The sequence below is a fragment of the Pyxicephalus adspersus genome, chromosome 6 (genome assembly GCF_032062135.1).
Source record: "Pyxicephalus adspersus chromosome 6, UCB_Pads_2.0, whole genome shotgun sequence".
Lineage (NCBI taxonomy): Eukaryota > Metazoa > Chordata > Amphibia > Anura > Pyxicephalidae > Pyxicephalus > Pyxicephalus adspersus.
This window is the reverse complement of record NC_092863.1, coordinates 45,674,107-45,686,855: the sequence shown is the minus strand read 5'-3', so window position 1 is coordinate 45,686,855 and position 12,749 is coordinate 45,674,107. Positions and strand designations below refer to the sequence as shown.

The 12,749-nt window shown below is 34.8% G+C and overlaps 1 protein-coding gene across 1 annotated transcript; it reads left to right on the top strand.

Moving 5' to 3' along the window:
• The first annotated feature begins 456 nt into the window (after positions 1-456).
• Positions 457-12,230, top strand: LOC140333729 (solute carrier family 2, facilitated glucose transporter member 9-like). The gene is made up of 12 exons (XM_072415602.1): positions 457-984; positions 2,316-2,414; positions 2,581-2,741; positions 3,210-3,334; positions 4,688-4,817; positions 5,229-5,377; positions 6,300-6,487; positions 7,169-7,279; positions 7,630-7,731; positions 9,018-9,093; positions 9,784-9,911; positions 11,119-12,230. Exons 1-12 carry the CDS (start codon positions 961-963, stop codon positions 11,320-11,322), a joined length of 1,497 nt encoding a protein of 498 aa, XP_072271703.1. The 5' UTR covers positions 457-960; the 3' UTR covers positions 11,323-12,230.
• Positions 12,231-12,749: the final 519 nt, after the last annotated feature.

The following is a 12,749-nucleotide window of genomic DNA, read 5'->3' as shown; positions in this document are numbered from 1 at the left end:
CTCACCAGTGATAGGATTATTCTGGTGCTTTTTGCCTATAAAGTAAAGGTGCGTACACACTTCCAATTTTTATCGTTCCAATCGAACGACGAACGATCGATTGGGCAAAAAATCGTTCGTAAAAAAGTAACCAACGACGCAGACGAACGAGGAAAGTCGCTGGAAACGAACGACCGGACCGACGGATCGGATTGGACGACGATCGTTGAACATCGTTCGTGTGTACGGTCGTTCGTTGATCGTCCATGTTCAGAGCATGCGTGATGAACGAACGTCCGTTCACTTTCCTGTCGTGCACATAGTTCCTCTATCGCTCAAACGATCGTATCTATTGTGTGTACAATATCTATGAACGATCGTGTCGTTAACTCTATGTGCAGGATCGGTGCTATACGATCGTTCGTATATATCGTGCATGAACGTTCGTCGTTCGTTTTCCAACGATAATAATTGGAAGTGTGTACGTAGCTTTAATTTGTAGATGTATTTTAATAGGGTTCCCTGGACCTGATTGGTTTTTAAAAAGTACCTGCAGGGTAAAACAAAAATCGAAAAAAGTCCGCTTTAGCATAAACAAATAGAGCTATACCCCACACCACCCTTGTAGTAAATACCATTAACTCCCATTTAAGCTGGCCCAATGGATTAGTGTTTCTGCATCACTGTACTTACTCTGCAGACTTTCAGGTTCACTGATCTTGTGACGTTGTCTATGTCAAGCCGTTAATATTTTGCTTCATACTAAGATTCTCTCTGTATCTCCACCCTTCGTGTTAGTGTGTGGTCATTACCTGCAAAAGTATTTATCTTTGGAGTATCTTCAACACAAATTTACACAGTTGTGGAGAAACAGGACCTTCCATCACTTTCCCATTGCTGGGTAATAAATTAAGGCTGTAACTAAGGGAAATAAACTGTTGGAAAACTCAGAGGAGAAACATTTCTAGAAGCACAGACCCAATGACGTCCGCATCTTCAGAGCTGGTGAGTACTTTCTTTATTATGAACAATCAATAAAATCATAATCTGTTAAAAAATAAAAGCATACAATACAATATTTTACAAACATAGATATCACATGTGTGTGAAATCATATTTCTGCATAAAAAATCAAACTTTCTCTTTGTATTTTTCTCATGATTATTTACTTACTAATAATTGCATGAAGCATACTTTGTTTCCTGCTTTCCCAAATAGATGCTTCATAGAAACTCATAATAACCATGTGCTGTAATGTATTGCTATTCGAAACATTCATCCCTTCATGACAATGGTTGCAAATGTATTATTATAGAAGAACAGGATATTACAGGCTGCTGCAAGTATGTGCAGAAGTTTTACTTATGATAAAACTAAACTCTTTAAACACCCAACATTCTAAATCATAATAATAGTCATTATTTTTGATAAAATAACATCTAGACCTCTCAAAACGTCTTTAAATTATTTTTTACAAATAAAGAAACCACAGCAGCGCTCATCACAAAGTCTTCTAGTGGCATTTATTCTACCAGATACTGGTGATGTTTCAGTCTTAAAGTGGGCCTATACTCTACAATATTACTTAAATTTATTGGCAAGTAAGCATATAACTAGATAGTTTACAAAGTTTTTTCTTAATATAATCTTAATACAATCTAAAAAGTGGAAAAATTGATCTGGCTCTTTCCCACTAATAGTAGGTTTTAGTGCCCCAAAAGTCTCTTCCGAATAAGGGTTTCCTTCTGGGACTGGTGCCATGATTCTTTGCCCCATTTTCCATCCTTTAGTCAGTTCAAGTAGAAACTCGGACCACACTAATCACTCCAGCTTTACCAAGGGAATAGTGGGACTTTTGACGCCGACTTGTGGTCAGGGAGGCCTCCCAAAAAGAAGGGTATAGGGTTAGGCTGAAGATGGTGGTGGGCCTTCAGCTGTGCTATGTGTATAACAAAGGTACACTAAATATACAAGAACACCAAGACTATTAGGCAAGTAAATTTAGTTAAAATTATTTTCCATTAGCCAGCTGGGAAATGTATTTAATGTTTATAGTTCCTCTTTGGGACCTTACATAGGAAAGGCTAATCTTTACTTGGACCTAAAAAACGCTCACATTAAAGAGTATGTTGAACAGGGTCTCCATTAACTATCTATTGAACTGCTGGGTAACTTAACCCAACATAATATATCCAAAACCCTGAAAGTGGTTTGGGGTGAGTTGCCAAATTATGGTAATATCAATCTACAAAATATTTAAATGGTTTGAATAAATGGTGCTAACATGTACCAGTTTAGTGTCATAACTTCACATTTTAGCTTTTCTACTATACCAGGTGCACTACAGGGGCCTGTTCCTGATGATCTTTGTGCTAGGAATTGGAGGCACGTTTCAATTTGGCTACCACTTGTCTGTGCTGAATTCTCCATCACCAGTAAGTAAGACAAAAACCACAGCTCCAAACCATTTTTTTGTTAGTACCTGCCATACAAAACAATACAACACTATATATATATTTGAAAATTAATTTTAATATACCCTACTCTAAGCAAAATATCTTTTTCCACTATCATTTATATATATATTTTCAATTATTCTAGTTCATCAAACAATTCATCAATGACACATGGGTGAAAAGATACAGGACAGAGCTAAGTGATGGGACACTTACTTTGATATGGTCTTCTGTGGTATCTGTATTCAGTATTGGAGGTCTCATAGGTTCCACTGCATCTGGATACCTGACTGGGAAGTTTGGAAAGTAGGTATTAGAAGAAAAGTTCACTGTTTGGTTTAAAAGTATATTGAGACAAAAATGATTGCTTAGTTTTTGGATACAGTAGGAAAGTAATAGAACTTCTGTCAAGTTTTTAGTATTATCTAGCATTTCATACCAGATATTTTCCCTTATTTACTGTCCTGCTGGCAACCATTTTAGCAGACAGAGAACTCAACACAACAGCAACACAGACAAGGTAAAGGCTAGAACCCCCCTCAGATTTGTGAAAATGTTTAGCTTTATTGTTTTTTAGTGTTAAAGTGATGTTTTGCATGCAACAGAAATATATAAACTTTCTGCTTTCCAGCATATCTATAAATATTTTGACTGACATAGCTCTACTTCAACTTGAAACTAAAGGTTAATAAAATTCCATTTTAATTCATGTATTCCTATATACTATACTACAGAAAGCAATGCATATTTCCATTTAATCCATTTGTTTTATAGAAAAAGGTGTCAGTTGGTCAATTCAATTCTGCCCATTGTGAGCGCCCTGCTCGTAGGCCTCAGCCAAGTAACTGGCTACTTTGAAATGGTCTTGGTTGGTCGTTTTCTTTGTGGTCTTAATACAGGTATGTAAATAAAGCATTAGACATTCAGGAAATTATTAAAAGATAATGAACAAATGGCAAGTTCCCAATTCTTAAGTGGTAATTTTTATCTATACAGAAAATGTAAATGTATTTGTTAAAGTCAGACCATACAAGATAATATTTGGTTTCTCTAGGTTACTGCACCTGAAAAATAGCTTCTAAATTTAGAAGTGTTGAAACATATTAAAGTTGAATCTTGTCCCCCTCTTTATTTAAAAGTTGATTTAACAAGGTCCCAGTGGAACCTGGGTTTCCTCCCACATACATGCAGTTAGGTTCATTGCCTTCCCCCTAAAATTGATCTTAGACTGTAATAAAGACATATGACTGAGGTAGGGACAATAGATTGTAAGGGACAGCTAGACTATAGATTTTGTACAGCACTGCATAAAATTATATAATATGATGGTGCAGTATAAATACTGTGTAATAATAATAATAATTATGTCAGAGAGAGGGATGACTTCAGGGTACTGGTCATCACAACTGAAAGGAATGAACACTGTACAGCCTTTAATATTCATTTCGATCATCCTCTAGAAAAAAAAATGTGTATTCTTTACCAGCACTCCACTAATGCAGAAAAGGACCCCAAAACCAGGGGGAAAGTCACTATTTCCTAGGTGAGGGGTCAAGAGGCTCAGTAAAACTGAAATAGGGGTTTTAGCAATTACCAGTTAATCCCCACCATGTGCATATCATAATGGTAAGCATCAAGCAAATTGTCAAATAGAACTAATACTAATTTTATTGGAACGGGTCTTCCCCTTTATCATTATCTGTAATGAATAATCCCATAAAAAGCTTCTAATTACTTTTTATAGCAATATAATACACAATTTAAAAATAGGTTGTGTTAATAATACTAAGGATATTTTCTAGTTTCTTCAATCAAGTCAAAAATCTCTGGATGACAGACAGTTACAAATTTCACTTGATGTAGTACACAGCATTTTATGTATTTTACTTGCTGTACCTGGGCCCCACTGTGTTCTTAAATTTGCTTTGTATCTTAAGAGATCAGCTCTTCTACCTGCTATCTCTACCAATCATTATATTATCTCCCACACTAAGCAACAACCAACATTCTACAAATCTTAGCAGTACAAGGTCCATTGAGTCTAATTGATGTTATATGCCATGGAGCTATTTTGCTTAACAGTGTATACTTTAAAAGGGCTTTCTGTTGAATTTGAAAGTATCATGACAGGCAATGGAACTGTTCTGTGAATGTCTTCTGATGGCTTTTGTTTAAATTATCTATTTAGGTTACTGTTATAGCAATCATTTCTTCTAAACTTTTCACTTCTGTTCTGTTGCATGTGCCTTCAGGCCTGGGGATTAATATTCATGCTCAGTACGTGGGAGAGGCTGCACCCCGCAAACTGCGTGGTTTCATCAATGCCACAGGGCCCATGTTTGTAACTCTGGGCAAATTTTGTGGCCAGATTGTTGGGCTAAGGTAATGTTCTTAACTTTACTGGTATCATTAAGCTGATCTTAGTAATAAAGCTCATGCATACATTGTCTAGACAGTCTGGGATAGGACATTTAGAGACAAGCCCCTTTATTCAGTATTATATGCATGTTCTTTAATAAAATATATGTAAAAAATATATTAGTGCTCTGTTTTGAACATTGTATTCCACTTTAACTTGTATCTGTATGGTACACCTAATTTGATACTGACTTTTGTGATCAGCACAAGAAAAGTTATCTAGGGCAGCATGAAACTGAAATCCAGCCCTACCTGATACCTGTGATCATTCAAATTGTTTATCTGTCCATTGCTTTAGGTGTTACTTTATACTATATGTATGGTGTATATTTTAATAATAAATTTAACATTCACATTTTTCTATATTTAATGCAGAGAGTTATTTGGAACAGAATTTCTGTGGCCCCAGGTTCTGCTCTTGAGTGGTATTACATCCTTTGTTCAGCTGATTACCTTGCCATTTTTCCCAGAATCTCCAACCTACCTCCTACTAGAAAAGGATGACAAGGAAGCCTGTCAGAAAGGTAACGTCAAGTTGTATGCTCCAATTTATGTGAATAACTAAAGCCATGTTCAAATGGTTTCATATTGGAGATAATACCCTATTAGGCAACATAGTGTTACAGTTGCTATATATTGTTATGGTGTTTGAAGCAGGGGTGGTAGACCCTGACATTCAGGACACATACCCCAGATTTTATTTTCAGGAATTGTAACTCTAATGTAATTCTAATTCTAATCTGTATTTGTATTGCAATTGTATTAGGTAGATTATTTGGTGAACAGGAATATTTGGTAATGTTTCTGTACCCAAGTAAACTCATGGTCTTTTAGGACCATAGCAATACTCCTACCTACTTCAACAAAGAAACAATTACTAATAATTGAACAGGTCATGTGACACAATAAAACTATTTTCCCAACATTTGGCTCTATGTATTTTGTGTCTTTTATACTCTATGTATTTTGAATAAGCTTAGACTTTTTTAGATATATAGACCAATCAACACAACCTAATAAAGTCATGTAGTACAAAGGAATCATTTGATTACTATATCACTTGGTAAATTTCACAAATATCCAGCCTGGCCTAAAGGGTAGACCTATCACTATAATTTATTTACCTTGTGAACTTGTGACTTGTGATCCTCACTTATACAGTTGTGGGCCTATTGAGGAATAGGTACTGTACACCTGAAACACTTTAGAAAGGACTTTTGGAGCACCTTACATTTTGGAATTTCTGGCTCCCTTTGGTCTATCATATGGCTCTTCTTGCACCTCTCAATTAATCATTTGGGAGCCCATGCAACTACAAAAGTCGCACAGGTAGCATATCTACCTATGCTTTTAATGTATTTTATTATCATATGCCTGTTTGATCTGTTTAATGCTCAAAAAATAAAAACATTAAAACACATATTTTCTAATTGTTTTTTTTTCAAGCACTTAAACAGTTGTGGGGGGACAGAGACCACCAAGCTGCAATCGATGAAATGTTGAAGGAAAGAAATACCCGTGGTAAAAGTGGAAGAATGGGTGTCCTGGAGCTTTTACGTGATCCTTCTCATCGTTGGCAACTGTGTTCTATGATTTCCATGATTCTTGGCTTGCAACTTAGTGGAGCCAGTGCAGTTGAGTATTGTCATGATAAAGCAGTCACCTGGGGATTATATTATCTGTAAAATAAATGTATTTGTAACTTTTAAAGAAAGAAAACTTTTTTAGGGTTTTCGATTGTTCCTTACTCTATGCAAAATGTACCCAAAAACTGCCATACAAATATTTAAAAACTCAAAATGCAGTCTTTACTGGCCACACAGAAAATAAACTCATTATTAATATATTAATAACCAAATATGAATCATGCACATGAACTTTGTATGCATTGTAATTTGTTTCTCTTTAAATGCATGCAAAAACATGCATTGTGTTTTAGACATTTGAGTTGACTTGAATAACAAACTTTAGATCAATACCTCTAAAATGCATCATGCAGGACTTTTTTTTCAAATGGACTGCTTCTCAATGTGTTGGAGGAACATGCTTTTGATTTTCATAATATCTGAGCAATTTAACTGCACTGTAACATGTATAAAAACACATTAGCATGCATCTTGTGAAAAATCATCAGGTTTGTATTTTACTGGTCAATATCATTCAGTAATAAGTGGTAATCAGTATGTAAAAACAACTTCACTACAACATATCACTTGAAAGCAAAATGCTACAGGATGTTTTTGGAGAACCTATGTCATGTTGATACAGCTGAAGAAATTGTGTATAATATATTATTATTTATCATTATCCAACAGATTTATTTCTACTCATACGATGTGTTCCTCAAAGCCGGTTTTCCTAAAGATCAAATTGCATATGTCTCTTTGGGAGTTGGGAGCTTTGAGTTTGTCTCTGCCATGATCTGTGTAAGTTTTTTGCTAAAAACCACCACTTAAAAAAAAAAACTTTCACTAAAAAAACATAGGAATTGGCCATAGCTGAACTTCTGTTGCTAATGCTAATGTAAAAATTAATTTTCAAAGAATATCCAGTTGTGTGCAAGGACATGTAAAACATCAAAACATGTCTTTTTACATGATCTAATGGCTAAAGCTAACTGCTCATTTACCTAATTTACTAACCTAAGTGACAATTTATTTTGCTAAAACACCTCAAATTCCTTTAGTAACTCATATATTATTTTTTTTTTTTATTATAAAAAATTCTATTATTTATTATTTATAAAATTATTTATTATTTTATTATATATTTCTAGAGCTTACTTATTGATCGCTTTGGAAGGAAGATTTTAATTCTTGGAGGTTATGGGCTTATGGCATTGACACTGGCACTACTAACCGTGACTCTCTCCATGCAGGTAAGGATATATAGGAGAATATTATAGGGAAAAGAAAAAAAAGGTTAAGGTATTGCTGGGAAATCTCGCCTGTCATTTGGCAGCAGCTACAGTGGACCTTTTTTATTAAAGCTCTCCAAGGCTGGAGAGGATACACTTTTATCAGTGAACCTTAGTGATCCAGCAAACCAGGAATGGATCTGGTCCATGATTGAAAACATTTGTTAACAAATAGCAAATGACTTTTAAGAAATCATTCCAGGTTTTTGTGATGAAATGTATATTCTCTTGTCCTGGAGAGCTTTAATAAATCAGGACCAGTGTGTCTAAACACTGCTTAGAAGCCTAAAGTTAACCAGATCATGTACAATAAAATATTTACAAATACTGCAGCCAAAACATTTTAAAACAACTACCACTGTATCTATAAGCATTGCGAAGACATTCATTTTCAAGGTTTACAACACACTGTATTTTGTATGCGATCAAAACGCTAGCACTATGTCAGCCCTCTAATGCAGTGGGGGTCAATTTATTTTATACGGGGAGCTTCAAGAGTGATCCTTAAGGTCACCAATGAGACTACTAGAGATCACTACTATTACGGCCCCTTTAGAAATGAATGCTTCCACATCCAAGCTTCCTACAGCCCTGTAAAACATTTTTTTGTTAAAAAATGTTTTGTGCTTTCAGATATACAATAACTATAATGTAACAATTACTGAAACAGGACAAGGGAGGTAGTGCAACATGGTCTTGGTATAGAAAAGGAAGAGAATAAAAGTATCTAGAGAGATCAGGCATGGGTTGTTAAAACGCTCTTTTACTACTGGTCAAAATACTACTACTACCACTTAATTACTACTATATTTAAATGTTTATTGTCCATAGTTTGGGCACAGGTGCACTTTAGTTGAGAAATACAATAGAAGCAATTTGTATGACCATATATCTCTATATAACATAAGTTAAGCAAAACAAAAAAAGTAAATCTCTTCTTAGCTTTCATGTTTTCTGCTGCTTCTGCTGTTTTTTATGTTGTTATTTTTTTATACTGTACCTTTTGAATCTTATTAACAAATTAAAAGCTTCAATGCAGACCCATGAAAGTTGTTCTGGTTCAACATTTCAACATTTAAATGCAAAGTTTTATATTTATTTTACTACAATAAACTATTCTTTACCCCTGGACCTGGATCCTGGACACATAAAGACAAAAATGTGTGGAAAAAATAATTTTAACTTACTGCCTTTATCTCACTGTATTAGAGAGTTATATATAAAGTAATACCTCTTGTGACTTTTAGGAAGCATATTTTTGGATGCCATACTGCAGCGTTGGACTAACCTTTACATTTATTTTCCTCTATGGAGCTGGACCAGGTGGGAACATTTTACATAATTTATATTTTTCCCCTAATCTTTCATGTAAATGACGTATGCTGATTTCTTAGCAATTTGTGTGCTCTATTTTATATTAGGTCAGTGACTGCAACATTTCTAATCATATTAATCTAAATGCTCGTAGACTACAGAAGATTGCTTATTAAATGTAGTTTTCAAAGTGCTCAGCTCACTATTTCAATCGTTTTTGCCTAACTTGATTCAAATTCTGTTGAAATATAAATGTCACTGTGTACTGTGTTTAAATTTGTATTTCTGTAAGACTTGAGGGACTCTAGAGGACTCCCTGTACTAACATTTGCCTTATTACCTGTATGGATTACTTCATTTAGCCTAATGATTAAGTGAAGCTTTGCTAACTTCAGCCATCCACCTATGTGCAGGCAAAATATCATTTTGCAAGGGAAAGATTCACCTTGCTAAATGAACAGCAATAACTGCTTTAAATAAAATCAACACCAATTGAGTGAACAATTATTTGGTTGTTTAGATTTCTTTGAGATGCTCATTTTTTATAACTAAAACTTTTATTTCTGGTAGTCACACTTTCTTTGAGCCTTCCAAAATAAACAGCTCCTAGAGATTTACTTTTTCCCTAACATGGAACAGTCAATATTAAAAACCTATTTTATAATGCTTGGTTTCTAACAGTCACATTTTCATTCACAGCTGGAGCCACCATTTCAACCTGCGTAGAAATCTTTGCACAAGCTCCTAGGGTTCCAGCGTTTGTTGTCTCAGGAGTGTTCAGCTGGGTGGGACTCTATGTCCTAGGGATGATTTTCCCATATATTGTGGTGAGTGACTATGCTGAGATATTGTGAGCTCTATTTTTATGTAACCCATGTACTTTTATTTATGCAACTGTTACATACTACTGAACAACTGTCAATCATTATTATTATTTCTTAATATTATTTATATAGCACCAACATATTACGCAGCGCTGTACATTAAATAGGGGTTGAAAATGATAGACAGATACAGACAGTGACTCAGGAGGAGGAGAGGGAAATATCACAGAATAGTAGAAGTGATATGGAATGGTGGGAAGTAGCGAAGTTTTAGGAAACAAGAGAAGATGGGTAGGCAAGTTTGAAAACATGGATTTTGAGTGCTTCTTTAAAAGAGCAGAAAGAAGGAGCAAGCCTACTAGCACGAGGAAGACCATTGCAGAGAGTTGGGGCGGATCTAGAAAAGTCTTGGAGCAGTGCGTGTGATGAGGTTATGAGTGGGAAAGTCAGTAGTAAATCACCGAAGGAGCGAGAAGAGCGGCTTTAGGAGTATTTTTCTATCAGGGCAGAAAGTTACATGGGACAAGAACTGTGGAGGGATTTGAAGGCAAAGCGCAGGAGCTTGAATTTGATTCTCAGGTGAAATAGAAGCCAATGAAGAGAACTACAAAGAGAGGCAGCAGAAGAGGAGCGGTGGGAAAGATGGATGAGTCTGGCTGCAGCATTCATAATAGATTGTAGAGGAGAGAGACGGATTAGTGGAATACCAGAGGAGGAGGTTACAGTAGTCCAGACGAGAGAAGATGAGAGCATGTACAAGGAGTTTGGTGGTCTCTGGGGACAGGTAGAGGTGGATTTTGGAGATGTTGCACAGGTGAAAGTGACAGGACCTGGAATCATCACTTCTTTGGACAAGAAGAAACACACTTTTTTAAAATATGCGTCAGATTTGTGTGCTGTTAAAACAAGAAGAACATTCACAGCAGATCTGAGTGGTGCCCAGTATAGGCAAAAAGAATTCCATAACCCATCATTGTCAATGAAAGTTGTATGTTCTTGTGTCTAACCTAGCACAAATTGTTTGTCGTACACTCACCTCCATTGCCCCCTTACTTTTCCTTTTCAATTATTTTTTTTTACTCATGTTCTCATTTTTTCATTTTTTATCCTCCTCTTCCCTCCTGATGACTAAGTTAATCAATAAACTTAACCAGGAACTCAATTCAAAGTATCTCCTTTTTCACATCTTTGGTGTTTTTATATTTTCCAGGAGAGTCTCCAACATTTTTGCTTTCTCATCTTCATATTCGTTATCTTTTTCTCTGGAACTCTAATATTCTTCATCATTCCTGAAACCAAGGGAAAAACAATTGTTGAAATCTCCCAGGAGTTCAACAAGCTAAACTTCAGGAAACAATACAAAGAGGACAAAGCAAGCATAAGCCCTGAGGGTGGCCAATGTACGCGACTGTGAGCAATGAGTTTCAACAATATGGGTCCTCAACACAAATTAAACACTACGGAACCTGGAAGAAAAGTATGGAGCAAACAGCCAAAGCTGGGGGCAGATAGAAGGTGTGGGCATGGCACAGGTTCAAGCATGTGAATATATGTAAATTCAGCTGTATTATTATCTGTGTTTGATATACAAGATTTTTGTTTAATCAAAAATCAATCTTTTTGCAAATGTAAGATCATTTTAGCTACTTCCTAAATGTATTACCATACCATTATGTTCATCAAGCTGTTATAGTAAATCCAAATGTTATAGTACTATATTGGGATGACCACAGTATATTACTTTCTTACAAAGAAACCCAAAATTGTAATAGCCATAGTGTAGTTATTGCACATATTTTTAAATCCAAATGTTTGGAGTAACTTCACCACTTAACCAAATTTTGTAATAAACACTTTGCTGTTTTCTTAAGGGATTATTATTTATGGTGTATGGGGCTCACATTGAGTTTACGTATCCCCCTGGATTGTCCTCAGTAAATCAGCAATGTGTGTTTTAGTTTAAAGGTTTTTAAAACTCATTTATAAAAATACAAAAAGATGTCCATTTGTTTTTTTGTCTACTTTCATTCTCTTTTCTATATACCACTTATGAACCAGAGCAATTCATGGTAACCATAAGATATGGTAGTATATATACTTTGTTTTGTTTGTGGACACATTATGCTTTGATTTATCAAAATTATTTTGTAAAATGTATTTTATTTTATTTTTTATGTAAACTATAGACAAAAATGTTAAAGTTGTATTATTTTGACCAGTTTTAGTAGTATTACTGTAAATAAGAATTTATTTATGTTATTCTATATAAATAATAAAATATACATTTTATTCTGTAAATAAAAATATATACATTTTATTCTATATTTGTTTAAAACGACATTAAAATTACATTTCTGATAAAAAAAAACATGGCAAAATAATTTGTAATTGTTAGAAATTATATATTTCTTTCAATGTTGCACATTTATAGGGTTACCTAAGGGTTAAGGGGTTAAATAGAGATATATATTTGAAACATTTTAATTATTTACAAAATATTACTGAAATATCACTGATCTGCTTTGTAGCAAGGTACTCATTGGAATGCATGGATGAGGGGGTTTACACATGAGTGCACAAAAGAGCATGCGCATGAAAGCACATGGGAGTGTGGGGGGCACAATGCCATGTAGGGTGTCCATTCTAAAATACAAATTTATATTCACAAAGCTTAACTGAAATATAAAGTGACATGAAGTATAAACAGCAAAGGGTTTAAGTAAACTTGTTACAAACATGTAGTGGAAACCAGGCATTTGGCAAAAAAATATAACATTACCTGAAAATGCAATCTTAATGAAGAGCAAAAATATTGTTCCATAGCAAGATGTAACAAACCAC

What these genes read in the sequence shown, in the direction of transcription:
- LOC140333729 (XM_072415602.1), top strand. Translation starts at nt 961, where the DNA reads ATGACGTCCGCATCTTCAGAGCTG. An exon ending in TTGTCTCTGCCATGATCTGT is followed by an intron (nt 7,280 to 7,629) that starts GTAAGTTTTTTG and finishes ATATATTTCTAG; the next exon opens with AGCTTACTTATTGATCGCTT. An exon ending in CCGTGACTCTCTCCATGCAG is followed by an intron (nt 7,732 to 9,017) that starts GTAAGGATATAT and finishes TGTGACTTTTAG; the next exon opens with GAAGCATATTTTTGGATGCC.